Source organism: Notechis scutatus, chromosome 2 (genome assembly GCF_049901735.1).
Source record: "Notechis scutatus isolate UNSWTSFEM ecotype Mainland chromosome 2, rNotScu1.2, whole genome shotgun sequence".
Lineage (NCBI taxonomy): Eukaryota > Metazoa > Chordata > Lepidosauria > Squamata > Elapidae > Notechis > Notechis scutatus.
The window spans coordinates 153,312,173-153,333,330 of record NC_142010.1 but is presented as its reverse complement, the minus strand read 5'-3'; the positions used below and the strand labels follow the sequence as shown (position 1 = coordinate 153,333,330).

Genomic DNA, 21,158 nt, shown 5'->3' with positions numbered 1-21,158 from the left:
TAAAAAAAATAAAAAAAAAAAAAAAAAAAAAACCCCCCAAAAAAAAAAAAAAAAAAAAAAAAAAAAAAGAATAAGATTTATTACATGATAAATGAACATAAGTTTAGCCCTCACAGATGAAAATTGAAAGCTTGAAAAAGATACTGGGGTAATTTCTGCTAACCAACTGAAATAAGGTTACCATATCTTGGTTATAAAATTTTAGATGATTATTAGGTGACAAAACAAAGAGGGTTTTCCGTAGCTTTTTGCTGCACTAGAATTATTTCAATTATTGTCCTAATTGAAATATAAATTTCTGATACGAAGTTTCAAGGGCATTCTACTTGGCTGTCCTTTTTCCTGTGGTCCTAAACCATGAAATATTATAAATTTCTAATTTTACAGTCGCAAAATTCCAAATCCTGCAGAATTTCTTTCCTTTCTTGCAGAATCTATTGCACACTTTATCATGGGTTTATTTTTACACTGTTATCAACTTCATAATTTGACCTGCATTTGTAGCAGATGGTCATTTGCATGCCATAGAAAAGATGCACCAACAACAAAAGTTGTGCTGCCATTGGAAAAAATAATGGGGACTGGTCAACTGTGGTGCCTAATGACGACCAGGCTGATCTGATAACTAAAGATACCTTTATCATATGATTCCAGTGTTTTGATCTTGGTTTCCACATGTCGCTGGGCAAAGTTCTGAGAACCTACCTAGCTGCAGAGTCACGGGCCCAAGCATCTTGGCAACAGGGCCTGTGCGGCATTGAAGGGGCAGTTGATGCTTTGGATCCATTGGGAGATAAGTCCAGGATGATGGAGGCCAACCCTGCAGCCTATTGCCCTCCTCTGTCCTTTGACTACCAGCCTCATGAAGGTGATGAGGTGAGAGGATTCCTGGCTTTTTCTACATTTTTTGCTTTCTGCTCAGGCTGGCCCTTATTCTTTCTTTTCTGTAATTTTTCTATCTTCAGGTATCCGAAGTCCGGGCTGAAGGTCCACTGAGAAATGAACTAATTTCCCGTTTCCAGCACATCCAGTCCCGCCTCAATTCCATCACTCTGGAGACAGATGAAGTAGGTACCAATAGAGAGTGGAGTGCAATTGAGGGGGGATGGGCAGGGATTAATTTCGGTTTCAAAAATCAATTTCATTAATTTTAGGAACTGCAAAGGAGAAGTGCTGGGGTGGGGGAAATTCTAGCACTTCTTCCTGCCACTGATTGTCCTGCATGTGCCTTTCCCATTCCCTTAGTGCCAGAGCAGAATTCCTGGGATTCATCAGAATGTATTCCTGAGCTCTTATGAAGACCTTTCTGCTGTAGAAGTCTCTTGGTACAGAAATTTCTGTTTTCCTTCACAGGTCAACAAGACTCTGAAGGCCACCCTGCAAAGTCTGATAGATCTTTTGACAGCAGAAGAACCCGAGGCACTTGATGCCTTTCAAGGCTGTCAGTCTACAGAGTCACTCAAGTCCACAGGTTCTGATGCTGGTGGGAAACAAGCATTGGCAAAACGCCGGGCCAACCAGCAGGATACGGAAAGCTTCTACATCATGGTAGAATCCTAGATACCAAAAGAATTAAACTTGATCACACTTAATATGCGGTCATAGAGATGAGGACACCATAACCTAATACATTTAGATAGTTATTTTTATTTAAATTAGTCTAGATCTCACTAGAATTTCTTTATGATAACTCACCCTCCTCCTATTTATATAACACAACATTAGGTCACTTTTGCTATTGATAGGTCCCTTTTTATGATGATTTGTTTATGAAATCACTGATAGGATGTTATCCTGAACTAATCCTGGCTTCAGCATCTTTCCGGCATCTTCAGAAATGTACTGAGCAAGACCTATTGCCAGAGGCCCTTCCTTCAGCCCCATTTTAGAAACACAGACAAAAAAAGATGGCATCGGATTTTGTCTCCCAAAGTGGAGAAACACAAAATATAAATTTGCTGTAGAATGAGAATCTCTGACCTGATTAGGTATTATAGAGCCCCAGAGTAAAAAATAAAGTAATAGAAGATTGACTTGAGTGAAAACCAGTTCAATAGTGGAATGCCTTCTAGTTTTGAAATTGGTGATTTAGCTCTTTCCAATTATCTAAGTAATCTTAAAAAAGTGACCGGGCCATTTTCTTGCATTCTAAATAGCTGGCTAGATGCAACAAGACTCTAAATAGAAAGATAAGTTCTGTTCCATTCAGTCTTCCTGGAACGGTTCCAGTTTGTTGAAAACTGCAGAAAGATGTCTTGGATTTGATCAGTATATATAGGAACTTGGCCCACTCAGCCCAATCTCCTACTGCTATATTTAATGCTATCTCTTGCACAGAAATTCAAGGAATATCTCTCTGGACGAAGCATTCAAACAAAACTGCAAGCAAAGCATGACCAGATGAAGGAAGCGATAGAGAAAGGTGAGGTGTGAAGGAATAGACAATATCTGTACACTCTGATTAGAAGTCTGTTATTGGTATTTATTATATTTGTCCGTCCACCCACCCACCCACCCACCCATCTATCCATCCAGCATCTAAGGACTTGAGAAACACCTAATAACTTCTAAAAGAATAAATCACTTTGTCATGCTTTCTCCAAGAATTAATAATTTATCTCCTCAAAATTATGGGTTGCTGAAAAAGTTTGCCTTGGTACTCTTTTCAGATAATTTCTGATGCCAAAGTTCTCTGTGGAAAAAGTCCACTAGAGAGTTGCATTCCCTTCTGTAATACTCTCTCTCTCTTTCTCTCTCCCTCTGTCCCTCCCTCCCTCTCTCTCACACACAAACACACAGACACACACACACACACACACACACACACTGTATGTTTTGAATGCTGATAGCTCCTTGAGTGGCAAAATCTGTGATTCTCTCCTGTATGGCTTTTCTTGGTCATATTTACTTCATCAAATATAAGTTCTGTGCTTTATTGAAACTATTATGGTATACTTGTAAAAGAGGAAACAGACATCTTGCAATCTCCGGAACTAAAATTATATTTACTTACTAAGCTTTCATCAGCCTCTGCTGACATCGTCAGAATATTAAGCTATCATTACAGAGATCTATGCCTTTATATATCATTAATCAATTTAGCTCTTGCATGCATAATTTAGCCCTTGCACGCCTATTACATGTGCAAGGGCTAAATTGATTAATAATATATAAAAGCATAGATCTCTGTAATGGTAGCTTAATACTCTGACGATATCAGCAGAGGCTGACGAAAGAGATGAAATTGGTTTGGTGAGTAGGATAAGAGCAAACAATTATATAAATGTATTCGAAATATATATTCATATCTGCATTAAATTAAGTACATATAGAATTCACTGTTAAAATGATATACTATTTTTTTTTCTTTTTCCCTTTGTTATATTTTTTACATTTTCTAAAAAAGCATCTACGTACTTTCCCCCCCTTTCGGGGGCATTATTTTACAAGAAATTAAAAAATAAATAAATAAAGGACAAGTGCTTGCCAATTGACCCTTCTTCTTGGAAAGCAGGGAAAGAAATTTTACAAGGTGATTGAATGGCTTTGCTGTCAATTTGTGCAACTTGGTTTCTGACCAAAACCATATTCTTGCTAAGCTTGGCCCCGGTGAGAAAGCAGTCTGCATCAATGAGTTCATTCCAATGAGATTCTTACTGTAGAAGCAACAAGCTGAACTTGAACAAACAACAAGCTCTCTGATTTTTATAATAGAACCACTAAGACTCCAAATGTAACTTCTTTGTCTCCTTTTGCTCCTTCTTCTTGCTTTCCCAGGTGCTGCGGTGGATAGAGAATTAGCCAGGTAAAAAGGAATCCTGGGATTAATGAAAATTCAGTTGTTGTTGGTGGTTCCCTTGTAAGAATTCCTCAGGCCTACTCTGCAATGGAGAATCCAAGCAGAACTCTGGGGAGGATCCATTCCAGTTTGGGATGGGGGGGGGGGAACAGGGCGCTCTGACATCTGCCTTCCTCCCCACACCACAAAAATGTTGGTTCCAGGCCACAGTCCCAGCGCATCCGGCGGTCCCGCCCTCCCTCGCGCTGTCATCACCAGCTCTTCGAGGGTGACCTACAGGCCTTCTTGGAGGTACCGGCTGCTGCCCTCAGCTGCTCCCCTCCTGCCCAGCTCCTAGTCTTGCTTTCTTGCCCTTTGCCTAGTGTGAATACTCTGCGCTGTTCTGGCCCAGCTTTTGCCTCTGGCTCTCCCCAATGGCTTTTGCTGCTCCCTTTGCTTGTAACATGTCTGCTCACTCTGTCTCTCCTGTCCCTGCTGCCCAAGGAGGCGGAGGCTGCAGGCACGGAAGCAGGTACAGGATTGGCGGTGGGAAACGGTAGCCTGACTCGGTGGGTGGGGAGGCCTGCCACCCTAAGGGGCATGGAAGGGTACTTAGGCTGCTTGTGTGATGTACTGTCGCATTTAAAAAAACACCATGATTCTGGGTGTTTCTGCACTCACTCACTTATATATATTTATGTATGAGTGTGTCTGCAAGTATCTGTGGGATGATAAAGTGCTAACCTTGCATGTGGCATGCTTTGCAGAATATTTGGTACTGCATTTCTGTATGTAAGTGCATATGTGTGCATGCAGTGCTACCTTGTTTGTAATTTTTGCACATGCACTATTCCATCTTTTAAAAATGTTTTTTACTTGTAACTGGGAGATCTTAATGTGTTTTTGAGATAAGACATGAATGCATGTTTTATTATCCATTGTCTGATGGTCTTTTCCAATACATTAAAAGGCTGTTAAAAATTCAGTTCTTGTATAGGAAAGCTTTCAATTTGTGTCCCTGCTACTTTCTGGGAAGTGCTCGCTGCTTTTGCTGCTATGGTTGCAACATTATGATCCAAGAAATAGTGCGCTGGCATGAGCATCCATAGGGGCAAAGGGGCAGATAAGGCATGATGACATAATCACACAGATCTTGCAACACATGTGCTTGTTGACAACAAATGTCATTGCAGCATTTGCCATGTGTGTGTCATCATTTTGCTGTCATCATAACTTGTTGTGGACCCTGTGGATCACAGCCTGGAGTCCTTCGCTTCTTTTGAATTTTAAGCTGATAATATAGGGATGACCCTGGGGACCTGAGCCAAGTAAGTTGAACCCAAATTTCCTGCCTAACCAGTCAGTGACCAGGAGCTACACCCATAAATTAACAATAAAATAAAATATTGATTACATTTAAAAAGAAATGATGCCTTTCCAGGTAAACGATGTGTGAAAAAAGATTCAGCAGAATTTGTTTTATAGCATTAGAATAAGGATATTAAAATACACTAATGCAATTGAGCTGAAAGCTTTTGATTGCTTCAAATTTGTCCATAATTAAGCCAATTAATTCATTCGTTCTTTATAGGAATTTATTTGATAACTGTAGGTAACAGATCCTAGCTAAGAAAAACCACTTGTTCCTTTTTGCCTCTTTTTGTTGGCAATGCCTATTCTAATCATTTGCCTGCTGTGATCTTTAATCTACAGATCATCAGAATTGTTTGATTCACATACCACCAATAGCTTATGCACATTTGTTTGATTTTATGGTTTAGATTTTACTTTAGTTTTCATAAACAGATTAAAGAGAGAGATTTGGGATTTGATCGAGACATACATCACGCTTAAAGTGATCTGTTGAACTCATAGAGATTTGAATTCTTCTCAATGTAATTCTCTTTGGTTTCAATGGATCCACTTTCACAATGTCACATTTGGATTTCACCCATAATTTATCCTCATGTTAGAAATGGGGTAAATGTGTGAGAACTTGAACTCAAAGCCCAGCATGCCAATGGGAAATCACTGTGCTTTACCAGGTCTTTTTGCAGTCATACGCAACACAAAGAGTGGGTATGTATGTGGGCGAAGGGGTGGTTTTCAGTGCCAAAATTAGAGTAGCAGCTTGCAATCCTTGTGAATGTGCACCTTGTTTCTATCTCTAGACTACATGTGGTGTTGTATTTTGCTCTTTCATTGTTGGGTATTACTGTATTAAAACCACAAAAAAGAGACTTGCCTATTATTCCCCCTGCCCATTTTTTTTCTGTGCTAAACAGTGAATGTGCCTTAATATTTAACACCCTGAGTCCTTTTGCTCATAAAGGTAGACTGCTTTTTCCATTGTATACATGGGAAGATAGGGCCGAGCATTTTTAACAAGTTTGCAAGCCACATGTGAATCCCTACTCCTGCCATCCCTGCCTTTCTAGTTCTTCAGTTTTGTTTCCTAAGTGCCTGAGGCCAAAACCCTCAAACCCTTCAACTGCCATCGGTTGGAGGAAGTTGAAAGCATTTCAGGCTTCATATGTATATTGTCCCCCATTTGCATAAGTTTTAAGGGGTGAGATGAGTGCCAAGTTGTTGAAAGTCTCTGTAGCAATTTTGCTGGTTTTTAGTAAAAAAAAAAAAAACATGGGAAAGAGAAGTGGACATTTTGTCCCTTCTCCTCTGATGATACTGTAATGACCCTAGCCACATCTCCTTTGATCCCCAAATGAGGCACAGAGACAAAATGACACACACACACACACACACAGATACCGTCATAAGGAGTTGTCACTCCTGCTGTAGAAGGAGACTCAGTTCAAACATACAGGCAATGCTGGGAAATCAAGATATCAGCCTAGAAAGAGATGGTAGCAAACTGCTTTCATAATAGTACTGAGAAAAATGTATAAGTGTAGGTACCGGAAGTGGGATAGGGTGGGGTGAGCTGTCTTCAAGATGCTTTTACTTTCTTTATGATCTACAATGCTTGCCTAACTAGGGAAACCCCAGGTTCTCTCTCTAATTTCCTTTTTGCCCCCTTCCCCCTCACTCATTGCCATATTTGTGTAAAAAGTGAAACTGAGAGGAAGTTGGTTTCTTCTTTTGATTTTGCAATTCTGGACAATATGTAGCACTTTTCTTAGCTGGGGCATGGTTGGGATACCTTTAAACATAATACAGATTTCTATACTAAGGAAAATTGACCAAACAGTTTGTTCTGCAGTTTTTAGAGAAGAAATTCAAATGATTTATCTAAAGCTTTGAAGCTCTCTCCAGAAGAATGGAAAGTTGATGGGCTAATTATGCAATTACTTGCATAGAATCTATCCTTTTTCCCAAGAACGGCCAGAATAAGGTATCTGGAGGTTTTTTCCCCTCTCCCTTTCCTACTTCATTTTATCTTCACAATTTTTTTCTTCTTCTGCTTTCCAGGCAGTCTTGACCCCTGGCGACTGCCTGGGCAAGCCCCTGAAGCTTTTTTGGCAAGATTTTTCAGGAATGGCTTGTCCTTGCCCTCTTCCTAGGCCTGAGAGAGGAGGACTGGCCCAAGGTCAGCTGACTTCATGTGCAAGGCAGGAACTAAAACTCAGAGCGTCTCGGTTTCTAGCCTGCTGCCTTAATCGCTACACCAAACTGGCTCTCATCTTCACAACTGTCCTGTAAAATTGATGCACCTGACCAAAAAAAAAAAAGAGAAAAGACATACTTTTTAAAAGTTTTTTTCTCTCAGTTTTATTTGCCCAAGATGGTCTTCTCGTTTGTGGTCAGGGGCTCAGTCCAGGGTATACACTTGGCTAACGTACATTAGAAGGCCCTCGTTTCTTTGCCAAATAGTGCCCACTGCATTAGTTAGCAGTTGCCCCAAAATCCAATTTAAATCCAACTTTTCTCATCCCTCCAATGTGCGTGCTGCACTGAATATAGAAAAGCACCATCTAGACAGTTGAGGTTGAGAGTAAGAGGGGCCATTGCTAATGATGGTCACAGTCATTCTCTTTCTGATGTTGATAAGAAAAGCTTTTTGTCTTGTTTCCAAAACCTCCCATGTCTGCAGAGCAACAGCAGTGTGGAGAAGAGATATATATAAAACAAACTACTGACAACTGCTGTCAGCAGCATCCAACCATTTTTATTCACCCATCTTTTCCTACATTATATCACCTATTACAGCAATTCACTAGTTACAGCAGTGAGTTACTGTAGATTGCATTATAATACATCATTTGTGTTACAACTGTCCTAAGATACTATTCTTGCCCCTCTTGCAGATAAAAGTTTGAATCTGAAGGAGTGATCCATTTAACCACAAGTAACCCATTGGGAGCTAAGATGAGCAGACAACTTCCTAATCAGAGTTTGTTTTCTTAGCTGTACCCGCTGCAGCATTTTGTTTTGCTCTGTCTGCTCAGTCAGAATAAAGATGTTATTAATTAACGAACAGGGCCCAATCATGACAGCTAGGAACCTAGCCCCCCCAGCAGTCCTGGGTGTGTTGTGAGAATGCTATTTTCTGACCCTCTGCTTTCCTTCCTGTAACTCCAGGCCTCAGGCCAAGCAGTGCCCCTTGTGGTGGAAAGTTGCATCCGCTTCATCAATCTCCATGGTAAGGCTGTCCTGGGCTAACCCCCTTCCCTTCCTCTTTCCTTGCGCCTGCATTTGGTCACCTTGCTGGGAGTTGAACTGTGAAGACCGTGAGTTCTTCACCGAAAATATCCCTTGGTATTCTCCCTCCCCCCCCCCTTCTTTTTTGCTCAGGCCTCCAGCATGAAGGTATTTTTCGTGTGCCTGGATCTCAAGCACAAGTAGCAGAGATCAGGAATGCCTTTGAAAAAGGTGAGCGGTCAGGGGGACATTTTAAAAAGTTTCCTTAAGCTTGACATGGCATTTCTAGAATGCCATAGAAGTAGGAGGTACATCAAATGCCTCTTAATGAGTTTACTCTTTCCTTGACATTCCCGAAATTATAACCAAAACAGATATTGGTCTTCAGATCCCATTGCAGGAGTCTTCATTGTTGGATGCCACATTCAAAGTCATTTAGACATTTTCATACTAGCGTGGGATTGGACCTCATCTTTTACCTGTGGTTGCGGGTTTTTATTTTTCTCCACCAGGTGAGGATCCCTTAGCAGATAGCTATGTACAGCATGACTTGGATTCAGTGGCTGGAGTGCTGAAATTATACTTTCGGGGACTGGAGAAACCCCTCTTTCCTTATGATATTGTTCCTGAGCTGCTGGCCACAGCCCGTAAGTATATTTGCCTCTTCCTCAGTGTTGTTGTTGCAGCAAATATGAATGTTTATGCATTGTATTGGGATATACAAGCCATTTCTTACAAAATCAAAGAGTTAACATTTTACATGTGAGCTTCCTCTCTATCTCTCTTACCTACATCCTTTTTTGAAACCCATTTATTTTCTTTACAAGAGAATAAAACTGAGCAGAGGTAAGAAAAAATGGGATGCAGTGTAACATCTCCACCAGCTTCAATATACGTGCAGATAGCAATAGCAATAGCATTTAGACTTACCGTATATACCGCTTCACAGTGCTATACAGCCCTCTGTAAGCAGTTTATAGAGTCAGCCTATCGCCCCCAACAATCTGGGTCCTCATTTTACCCACCTCAGAAGGATGGAAAGCTGAGTCAACCTTGAGCCACTCAGAATTGAACTCCAGGAGTGTGCAGTGAGTTAGCCCTGCAGTACTGCATTCTAACCAGATACTCCTTACTTACCAATTACTTTGTTTAGCAACCTTTTGAAATTATGATAGTATTGAAAAAAGTAAAATTATGATTGGCCCTTGAATTTGTGGCTGTAGCATTGTCTCTGAGGTCATGTGATTACAATGGGGGCGTTTTGCAAACCAGTACAAATTTACAAGAATCACAGTCCCTCAGTCAGTTGATCACCATTTGCAACTTTCACAACTGACTTCTAACAAACAAAATCAATGGGGAAGCCAGCAGGAAGTCGCAATCTTGGTCATGTCATATTGTACTTTGTGACTGTGCTTAATAACGGCAGCAGAACGGACATAAGTCCAGTGAGGTCATATGAAGTTTCACTTAATCATATCACTTAGTAGTGGGGTTGTTGGTCCCAATTGTGTCAGTAATTACTACCTGTAATTCATTTTTTCAGCCTGTAATAAAGCAAGAATCTCATGCTAATTAGAAACAAATGGAGTATTTTTAAATAGTTATAGTAATGTATTGATAATTTGTTTTATTCAGCAAATAATATTTAAGTAATAGATTGAATTGTAGACTGGAGTAAAGGTCTCAGAAATGGTCGAATATACAATAACTTTATGCACACGTTATAGAATTTGAATGGGATCTGTGTGCATGTATGTTTGTATTTATACAGCTAGTTGTGTAGAGACCCATATATATTGAAAAATTGTATAAAAGAGAAACATAAAAAATAAAATAAATGTATAGGAATTTAAAATTGAGACTGGGACACTCCCCCACCCCCCCCGTGCCTTTTTGAAGGGGTGGATTTAGAGAAGATATAGCCTGTGATATATATAGGTTAATTTTATGGTCCACTTTCTGAAACAAAGAGGCAATCATTGGTAAAATGATCTGGGAGGGGAAAGACATTAGGAATCAGATCTAAAGACATGTTTCATTCATCACATTTCCCCAACTCAGTCGTTTCTCCCTATCCCTAGCTGGCAAGGAATCAAGAAGCCCTGTCCTTTGGGAGTGGAGTAAGATTGACATTTTCATCCCTTCCTTTATTTTTCTGGAAGTTTAGAGGGTCTCCACACACCCAGACTGTTTGCATCTGGTTTTCTGGTTTTTCCAAGCAGAGGGAGGAGCCAGGTAACTTAATTGGGCTGATTTCTGTTGGTGCATTTTTCAGAACAGAAAATGCCAGCAAAAAAAACAGGTCCTTGACCCTTGTGCAGCTGAGAGTTTATTTGGAGGCAACATGTAGGCTATGGGAACTGACAAGGGGAGATTTAGGTGATGCTAAGACTCTTCTGGGGCAAGATGGAGAAATCATTGTTCTCAATTGCTGAATGACACCTGTTGATTTAGTAATTGAAACAACTTCTGAAGAGTAGTATGGCTTAACACTGAGGAAGAAGGGCAATTTAGAAATATGAAATATAAACAAATAAATAACACGCTGAATGCTTCAAGCACCAATAATGTACTAACTGCATAAATCAGTTTCCACTGTTCCTTTTGAGCACAAAGTAGTTATGGATTATAATACCCTAAGACTCAACTAAGTTTGTGGGGATGCAGCTGCACGTGCAGAGGTGCTGATCCAGCACTGATCCATCCAGTGCATGGTCCTCTATCTCACACTGCTCATCCATTGCTTTCCAGATCTGGAGCCTTTACCTGATCGCATCTTGCATCTCCGGGCTCTCATTTCCAAGCTTCCATCTGCAGTACAGGTGGTTCTGCGGTACCTTTTTGCTTTCCTCAACCAGTGAGTATTCAGGCCCCGTGTGGCAAGTAAAGCCACCCCTTAGGATTTCCATGGTGAGAGCTTTCTTTGGCTAAGGGAACTCCATTGCCTCCCCCCACCCTCTTCTTCCTGCAGTTTATCTCAGTACAGCGATGAGAATATGATGGACCCCCACAACCTAGCTGTCTGCTTCGGCCCCACCCTGGTGACGGTACCTGCGGGCCAGGATGCCGTGTCGGTGCAGCCTCACATCAATGAGGTGGTAAAGTGCCTGATCGTTCATCATGAAGCCATCTTTCCCGGAGCTAATCAGCTGGCTGGACCCCAGTATGAAAAAGTCATGGCTCTGGCCGAAGAGGAATACTGGTATGAGAAGGAGTAGAGGAGGAGGATTCTGTAAACTGGGGACAAAGGGAGTGTGCACAGATATTGTTTATGCAATGCTGGTTTTGCATACCATGCCTTGTCAGTCTTCCATGCCAATGTGGCAACTGGGATCACATCCATGCTTAACAAAGTTAGTTAAATGTCTGCATCACATGTTAAGCTTGCTTAGTTTAACTTTGGCCCAAAGTGCTGTCTGCCCCAAGGGTGCTCACTCTGGCAAGATTTGATGCCCTGTGTTCAAAAGTAACGGAGATGCATCGTATTCCTATTCAAGAATGCCTTTGCATCTGTTTGGATGCCATGCACTTGTCCTGCTGAGTTTTTTTTTTTGTACTGCTGAGATGCTTGGGCTGGCCTCAGTCTGAAATTGTGCTCTTTCTACTAAGAGATCAGTGTAGTACATCCACTGCAAAAGATGAAATTGTATTCTCTTTGATCGAAGTTAGAAATCAGTGGGTTTGGTATGAATGGCTTAGACACACACACCCTCACAACTCTAGCCTGTTCACTCTGTTTGACTGAGTGATAGATCCACCCTTCTTCCTTTTTGTAAACCAGTGTCAAACAAACAAAAACTTTTATTTTAGCCTAAGACCAGCATAATACAATACAAAGAGAAAGGCTTTATAGAAGTATAAACTTATAATACAAAAGGCAAAGGGTGATACAAGGGAATTGTGGGGGAGACAGGACACAGGACCCACCATCGGGAATTTAGGCCTAAGTAACAGTAAGTTTAAAATATGGTTTAAATATTTATTTTTTTTCAAAAATGCCCTGTATAAATAACTAAGTGTAGTACATTATGCAAGTAAATATAAACATAAATACTTAAAAAGTAGAGTCAGTATAAAAGTGGTTGCTGAAGATGAACGGAAGCATAAGGAAATGAAGAAAGAAAAACCGAGGAGAAACCATTTTTGCTAATTTGGTATGAGCATCTTTCTGATATTACATGCAGAATTGTTTCCCCTTTGTGTGTTATGGTAGGAGCCTTATCAGACAATAGAAACAATGAATAGAAATGCCTAGAGTGACCCGGAAAATCTAGTAGGGGCATAATGGCAGTGTTTCATATATGGTTTTAATATTGGTAAACCTGTAATACCTGCTTAGTTGTTTCTATCTCCCCATCCACAGAAGGGCACAATTGTTCTGAATAGGGTACTTTTTAAGATCAACCCTCAAACACTATGAGTGTCAATAGTTTTTATGTGGCCTGTGTTAGTATTTTTCCTCCTTTGATGCTCTTTATGTTTTTGGTCTGTGACTGTATGGGAAGCAAGTACATAAGAAATAAGAACAATCTTGGTCTGTGTGTTGCTTGTATGTCTGTGTGCTTTGGTTTGTTATGTAGCCGCAGCCCAATAACTTACAGTAGTTAAGGGTGTCATGCAGGGGTGGGATTCAATTTTTTTAACAATCGATTCTGTGGGTGTGGCTTAGTTGGTGGGCATGGCTTGGTGGTCATGTGACTGGGTGGACACGGCTTGGTGGTCATGTTACTGGCTGGGTGTGGCCAACTCAACATCACTCACATTGAGGCACACATCTCCTCGCCTGGCCTCTCGTGACTGTGGGGATGCTGCAACAGTCATAAGTGTGAAAAACAGTCATAAGTCACTTTTTTCAGTGCCATTGCAACTTTAAAAGGTCACTCCACATAAGCAAAGTACCAGCAAAGGAGGGGAAAAAAAACTCCAGAGAAGTTCCAGAGACAGGAAGTCTAGTCCTGCCAAGAATGTAATAAGGGTTAACGGAGAGGCAGTTTCTGTAAGCAACACCAGAATGTTTCCTTCCTGCCTTCCTTACAGGATTAGCCCAGTAATTTCTCCTAACAACCGGTTCTCCAAACTGGTTAGAATGTTAACAACCAGTTCTAGCGAATAGGTGCGAACTGGTAGAATCCTTCCCCTGGTGTCATGTAAAAACAACCCTTGGCTCTCATTCTTTGTCTCTTGTCTCTCTTTTGACAGTGATGTCTTGCCCCTGGAGACTACAGCAGAAGAGCCTGAGACTGAGGGGACCCCAGAGACTCCAGCAAGTGAGGATGGTGAGTGAGTGTGTGTGTGTGTATGTGTGTGTGTGCGTAGGGGGAAATTCTGTGTCTTATTTTGCTTGGTAACCTCCACATGGCAGTGGGGGATTGCAAGAATTCTTAGTTAGGTTACAGGGGCATAGCACTGTTTCTTTTCAGTGCTAAAGAAAGAAAGGGGTCAGAGGTGGAGAGTCTGTAGTTGAGCTTCTTGGAGGAAGACAATGTAGGAAGCCATCTATCTAAATACAGACATGAATAGAAGCAGAGTACATGAGTCTGTGTCCTGGATCAGGGTCAGTCTGCGCCTAAGCATGTTTCACAGTTGGAACTGATTAGTCCCTTAACTAAACATGGTAAATGGTGAGTGATGCTGGGAGTTGTAGTCCAGCAACACTGAATATTAGATATGCTTTAAATGTGACTCTTAGGGGACATGCTATAGATTTCTGATATATAAAAATTTGGTTTCTGGTCTCCATATCTTTATTCGAGTATCATCTGGCCATGCAGGAGAATTAAAAGCAGTCTGTGCAACAGCATGTCTAGATACTTTGGGACGTTGGTTCACATTTGTTTCCTTTTATGGAACAAGCATGTCATAGTCTGCACCTTATTTTAGGAGACAGAAGTTGTTCCTGCTCCTCCACTGCCCTTAATGAACTTGGCTGACACACTCATTCCATAGATCCTTCAGAGAAGAAAAATATGTACGGTGGCCCAACCATCCCCTGGTTGCGTTAATAATGTGACATTGATATTCCTAAAAACAATGATTTTCCTATGAATTTCATTCCCTACTTATGACAATGATGACCATTTTACAAGCTTTTTCAGTAAAGCTCCAGTCTCCTATTTAACAATACAATATTTAAATGCAGATAATCCTTGAGCTTGCCCGTTACAGTCGCAAGTTGTTTTAACCATTGTAAAACAGGTCAGCCTTGTGACCGACCTGATTTTATGGTCTTTTTTTGTAGCAGTCATTAATACAGCAGTTGTCAAATGAATTCATTAAGCAAATCTGTTGTTTGCTAGGGCAGCTCTAGCTGTATTGCCAACCTCTAATGCGCAGTCATGTGATTGCAGGGTTTGGCGACCACTGGAACTTTGAATCTGGGACATAAGTCCCCTTTTTCAGGTCCATCATAACTTTGAATGGTCGCCAAACAACCATCATAAGTTGAGGACCACCTGTATGTTTCTGTCCATCTTCTGCACACACAAGCATCCTTTATTTGCTAGATCCAATTGTTCCAACAAGAACAGGGTGGGGCCATCCTTAAGATAGTCTACAACTACTCTTGTAGACACTGCTGAGAATAAACCTTCATTACCTTTTCCCCTGTGGAGTTTGAAGAAACATGTTGTCTCACTGACATTTGAGGAGTTCTTCTGCAGGTGGGTTGGGAAGGGCCTCTTGATCTACCAATTATTCATTTTCTTTCCCTCTCAGAAGGCGACTCACAATCGGAAGCCGTGCCCCGCTCTGGTTCCATAGTTCAACCTGAAGAGCGGTTTGTGCGAGGAATCCCAGTTGGCTGGCGACGAGGTGAACGTGGTGGCAACCGAGGATTAGTACCACCCATTGTCTTACCTGACAGGTGAGTGGCCATTGTGTTGCCAGTCACCGGGAAAGTAGTAGTCATGAATGCAAGCAGACCAGGGTAGGATTGGAAAGATGCAAGACTTCTAGTGAAATCTTCATGCTTAGCACATAAAAGGGAGGATTGCTGCATTTTGAGTGCTTTAGTTGAAACTATCCCAGGATGAAAATAAAATAATATCCAAGAAGTCCTGTCTGGATTGAAAGGAAGTGATAGAAATAACACAACAGTGTCAGTTAAATAGAAACCAAATGCTTCCATACATGTCAGTGGCCAAGGATTGTGGATTTGTGTGGATGTGGATTAGGATTGTCTTGAAGTCTGGAGAAAAGATTGCTAAAGACAATTGCAGCGGAAGTGGTTGTGGGAATGCATTTGAGTTATAAATTCTACACAATATTCCCTTTCAGGTAATAACATTTTGCAAAGCACAAATAGAGAAGGAAATTAAAGTCTGATAAAAAAGAGAGAAGGAAAAGAAATTGAATTAATTATAGCTTACATAAACACAGTTCATACTATACCTCCTCATATGTTTTTATTCTTGCAAACTGTCCTTATCTCTTGTTGATTCACCTCTTTATGCATCATGATTGCCTTTCATTCTTTAAACTTCTTGTTGCTCTTTTCTGAAACTTCTTGTTGCTCTTTTCTGAAGAGCTCAACATGTCATCTACCATAAATTTATTCCACACCCTCCCAAACTGTTCTTCATATCTTATGATTTGATTTTTATTCTTTCTCTCTATACACACTGACCATTTCAGGGTTCTTTCATACTCAATATGCACTTTTGTATTTAATCCAAATTCACTCATCATCCATTAATTTCTATTTTATCCCCATTTCTTAAATATTCTCTTCTTATATTTAATGTGTTTATATTGTAAGTTTCTCCTACCATTCCAGTTCTATTCCATAAAGCAAAGTCTGAGAAAGGACATTCTTAGAGACCTATCTATTCACTTTTTTTTACACCAACATTCACATTCACCTTTTGTAGTTTCAAAATTCAAATGATAGCTGTATAATCACAAAGAGTGATTCTGGACGAATGTATCTTTTCTTTTATGTACACTGAGAGCATTTCCACCAAGACAAATTCCTTGTGTGCCCAATCACACTTGACCAATAAAGAATTCTATTCTATTCTAGTCTATAAGAGTGTGGATCTGAACATTATTGCATCAAGGAACTATGGTAATTGTTTGGAGTTAACAATTATGCATAATTGCAAACATCTAGAACAGGGGTGTCAAACTGGATTTCCTTGAGGGCTAGATCAGCATTGTAGTTTTCCATGGGCCAACAGGGGAGGAATGGGGAGGAGGAGATGGGATGGATGCCTCCTGCAGCACCCTGCTGGCCAAAACAGGGCATGGGGGGGAATGCGTGTGCCCTCCCCGCACACTCCATTTTTGGTCTCCACGGCCTCCTCCAGCACTTTGCTGGCCAAAAACGGGCCTCATGGGGGCCTCGGGCTTCTGTGCAGCCCATTTTTGGCCAGCAGGGGTGCTGCTGAAGACCGGGGAGGCCAAATACGGGCCACACGGGGGCCACACATGCCCCCCCCATAGCCTGTTTTGGCCAGCAGGGGCACTGTGAGCTGGTCCTTTGATATTTCCAGGCCAACCCTGGGGGCCAGATTTAAGCACCCCGTGGACCTGTAGTTTGACACCCCTGATCTAGAACGAGTAGATGTTCTTAGAATATTTGCTAAAGATGGGAAACTGGATGGGAAACTGGACAGACATATATTATGATATGCAAATGTTGGTACAAAGTTAATGGGTAGGAATGAAAGTATGTTTTTTAAAAGTGCAATTAAGTTGGGGTATGCTTCTGCCCAGTTTATTATATGTAAACAAGAAGTGATAAAGTCAATAATGAATGGATGCTTAAAGAATATAGATTGAATACAAAAGTAACCAACAGGAGAGAAGTTTATTGAGGGGGCTTGGAATTGGAACAGAGATATATGAAGTACGAGTGAATGGATCAAGAGAAAGGTGGAAACCAAGAATATTAGGATTGGATGGAATCAATCAGATCCTCAAAAAGAAAGTGTGACAACAAGCTTAAAAAATAAAAGCCAGTGTGTAAGGTGATGTGTGAGTCTGGTGGGCATAAGAATAGTTTGCAAGAGCCAAAAGGTATGGAGATGTATAGCAAATTATCTTGATGTAATTTTATATTTCATTATCTCTTTGCTTATTATTTCTTATTCCATCACAATTATCAGTCTTTCATTAGGATTTCCAAATACCCTAATTACTTTTTTGTATTTTTTTTCATTATATTCTTACCTATCTATTCCTATTACCTAAATTGAATAATATTTCATCTGGATCACAATTATTCAGAATGTTGTTTGTTGTTTCCCAAAATTCATCTCTTCCTGTGAATTTCTATTTTTATGTACTTGCAACTATAGAGACACCTGTTTATTCTTTCTGAGAAACATTTTAGCCTTTTTATTCATAATGAAATCAATAATTTTTCATGCATGTTATCAACTCCACAACATCAGACAACTTTCATATTCAAGCCTCCGATAATTCTAATTCAAGCCTTTTCTTTTCTCTTATTTTCATGTGGACACATCACTTTTTGTAATTGTGGCTTTTATTTTTAGATTTTATCTATTAACCTTAGGGCTAGAATCTTAGGGATTTTTTTTCTGATGGTTTTCCTTGGGGTTTGTTTGATTTGTTTTATTTTCAAAGAAAAACAGATGTGCAATATGAAATCAGGAAATTTGGGGACTGCCTTTTTTATATCAAATGGTTTTTAAGTCTCCTTCAAAATCTTCTTGAAAGAAGACTGTGGAAGGAGGTGTGAGTTTCTTAGGGAGGAGACATTAGCCCCTCTTTCTAACAACTTTCTTGGTTGCTTCTTTTGCAGTGAAAAACAACCTAACACCCGCAGTTCCAGGTTAGAAATTGATACTGGACCATCTCTGGAGGAACCGCTCCCGGAACCCACCAGCAGGTAGGAGAAGTGTGGCAGGTAGACCTCATCCAAATTCTCAGTGCTGTGTCATGGTGACTGATACTGCTGCCCCAGAGAGGCTTGTCTTGGGACTGGATCTGTCTCTTAAGCAGATGTTCTGTCTCTGTCTCGCTCATATTTTAGGCTGCGTGTCAATTCAGATGTGAGTCGCCAGCGTGGAGGAAGCAGCCCCATTCGCAAGTTGGCATCACCGTTCATGGATGGGGGCCGTCTGCCCTTTCCCATCCTACAATCAACCCAGGCCAAGACCTTTCACCCTGTTGAGCGGTGAGAACGTTGAAGGGATGGCACAAATGTGCATTGGCATTGTGTTGGATTAGTTAGGTGGGAGGGACATTTAGAGGTGGCTCTTATATTACCTAGTCCTAGACAATGCCAAATAATATTTGGGAAGTATTTCATTTCTACTTTCGTAGAGTCCAAAAGAAGCACCTGCAATAGGTGGGACAGGAGAAAAATAGATAATATCTTTCTGGTTGGGTTATAATTAAATGGGAAAATTCTAATTTGGAATGCTCTCTTATAATAAATCCCAGGACTCCCATTTCAAATGCTTTGAAAATAAATAAACAAACAAACAAATAATACACACACACACACACACCACACCTACAAGCAAGCAGAGCATCCAATTTGGAGTGCTCCCTTATAATAAGTAAATAAGAAAGCAAGCAAAACATGCATTATAAAGCAGGTCATACATTCTTCTTAATAATGCAGCTGAGTGTTTTTCATGATACAAAATTGGCTAGGAAAAAAATGAGCTGAAGTGGCATTTCAAGATAACGTTGTCAAGGCAGACAGAATAAGGTTGGCAGAGGAATGGGAGAGAACAAATGGGCACGAAAGGAGATGCCTGATGTTGATTACTGAAATACGTGCTTTCCATAGGCTTTTCCAAAAGGTACTTGATAGTTAGCAGTAACTGTTTCATAGAAATAACGATTCCCAGTTGCAGGGTTTGATAGGTTGTGTCCACAAAGCTCTCTGCAGGGCATTTTCCTCTCTATCAAATCTCAACCAGCACTTGGAAAGTGCTAAGATAATTGAGAGGGATGGATATCTGAAAAAACAACAACCCACTAGGGATAGAACATTAATGATACGCTTAAGGAGTCCATATGCAGTCTTATGTTTCATACATTCTTTGGTGCACTTTGTTTTTCCCTAGGCCAGACCGCTGGAATGAAGTTTCTCCACGGACCTGGGCTGGCAATAACTTTGAGAGACAGGGACCAGTGGAGAAACGGGTAGAGGTAGACCGGGTAAGAGCCTGTCCATTTTATTTGTCCCCTTTTTCCTCCCTCTATCATTCCCTTCACCGTGTTTTCTCTTTTTCCATTGATAGGACGTTGCCAGGAATATGGATTCTGTGTTCAAGGAACTTCTTGGGAAAACTACTCTGAAGCACACAGGGATTTGTGACCCTCCCAATCATTCTGAACCCCCAAAGAGCAATCCTTTGGCTAAGAAGGTTATCACCCCTGCCAAGCCAGCCTCTTCAAACAGGGCGCTTCTGCGGGGCAAAGGGGTCTTCAAGTCTTTGGGAAATGGAGAGTGAGTCAAACTTGACACGGGGAAAAGCACCCCCAGTGTGACTTGCCCAATACTGTGGCTACCTTCCTCCTCCTCCTTCTCCTCCTCCTCTTCCTGTTCCTTCCTGTTCCAGATACCAACTCAGGGCAGTTGTGTCTTGCTCTCTCCTGGTGGGGGGTGGTGGGAAGTGGGGGGGTGATGTAAAATTATCAACATTTGTGTTCCAACTTCCAAGCCGAATGTTGAAGATGTATTTGCTGTTGGGTGTCTTCCTGGAGGTGCGTCTGAAGGATTTCATGTCGTGGATGTGACTGGGACTAAAACATACAGCTCCTATCAGCATGGTCCTGGACCCAACACCCAGACCAATTGTTCCTTTGTCACAAACAGTTTGCACTTGGATCGTCATGTGGAAGGGATACATGGGGGAGGGAATGTGCCAAGATTCCTGGAGTCTGTTCTTGGCCCTGGGAAGGGAATCATGTCTAGTGAGTTATGGTGCTAGAGGTTGAAAGGGAGGGCATTCTTTTGTACCTGTGTTATTCTTTTCCTGACGTGCTTCACACTAGCCCTCACCTCCTCTCCCTCCTTCCCTGATTCTCAACCCTGGCGATGTATCTCTTGTTGCTTTAAACATTTGTCTGAATTTTAGAACTCTTTCCACACATGCTACTTGGTACAGCCTCATTCAACCCTGCACGCATCACCCTCCTACATTGGGGCAATAAGTAAGGGGACATATTTGTGGTGGGGACCCATGTGCCAATTTTCCCCTCATCATCCAAGGTCCAGTTTGTCTGCCCCCTCTCCGCCACCTTCTACTTCACCATCATCTTTTGTCTTTACTGCTCAGTATTAATCAGGGCTGCATGTACTCTGTGCTTTAAAATGCTGTGCAAAGTCAAGCTGAATTCTGCAACCTGTGTAAAGTATGCAACTTAAACTTGTAGAGATTCTCTTCCATAATTTATGTTGTCAATCTTGCAACTGGAAATCTGACTTATGGCACTCTCGTGGTTCCAAATTTTCAACAGGAAATTAAAACCACACTTTTGAGCATTACTTTATAGACATAAGGGCTAGAAACCTGCTCTTTTATATATATAAAATTTTATATATATAGATAATTTTTTTTCACATTCTCAGGAAGCAGAATTCTGTGCCCAATGCCGCATCCTGTGAGTTTCTTGCAAATTACAGCATATGTACAGCCCTGGTATTAGCTTGTCATTAACAAAAATGACTGTACTGTGATCTTTCTATGCAGTCTGTTGATTTCTGTTTCTTGCAATAAACTGGATTTATAAACTCTCCACAGAAAGCGCCTGCCAGTCAGGATTTTATAAAGAATAAACAAGACACTGA

At 41.0% G+C, this 21,158-nt stretch overlaps 1 protein-coding gene across 2 annotated transcripts in view; it reads left to right on the top strand.

Annotated features, from left to right (window-relative positions):
* ARHGAP4 (Rho GTPase activating protein 4) overlaps positions 1–21,155 on the top strand; it is a 49,748-nt gene extending 28,593 nt beyond the window's left edge. Inside the window, exons 7-23 of one of the 2 annotated variants that reach the window (XM_087956872.1) lie at positions 655–876; positions 966–1,067; positions 1,354–1,548; positions 2,338–2,422; positions 3,778–3,805; positions 4,283–4,310; positions 8,318–8,378; positions 8,531–8,608; positions 8,890–9,024; positions 11,132–11,237; positions 11,352–11,582; positions 13,580–13,656; positions 15,095–15,242; positions 18,150–18,236; positions 18,381–18,524; positions 19,429–19,522; positions 19,606–21,155. In XM_087956872.1, the coding sequence (XP_087812998.1) occupies positions 655–876; positions 966–1,067; positions 1,354–1,548; positions 2,338–2,422; positions 3,778–3,805; positions 4,283–4,310; positions 8,318–8,378; positions 8,531–8,608; positions 8,890–9,024; positions 11,132–11,237; positions 11,352–11,582; positions 13,580–13,656; positions 15,095–15,242; positions 18,150–18,236; positions 18,381–18,524; positions 19,429–19,522; positions 19,606–19,818 (2,034 nt within the window). In that variant the 3' untranslated portion in view covers positions 19,819–21,155. Of the gene's footprint in view, positions 1–654; positions 877–965; positions 1,068–1,353; positions 1,549–2,337; positions 2,423–3,777; positions 3,806–4,002; positions 4,091–4,282; positions 4,311–8,317; positions 8,379–8,530; positions 8,609–8,889; positions 9,025–11,131; positions 11,238–11,351; positions 11,583–13,579; positions 13,657–15,094; positions 15,243–18,149; positions 18,237–18,380; positions 18,525–19,428; positions 19,523–19,605 lie in introns of both variants that reach the window. The other variant, XM_026676203.2, reaches the window with a different exon arrangement.
* The last annotated feature ends 3 nt before the right edge of the window (positions 21,156–21,158 follow it).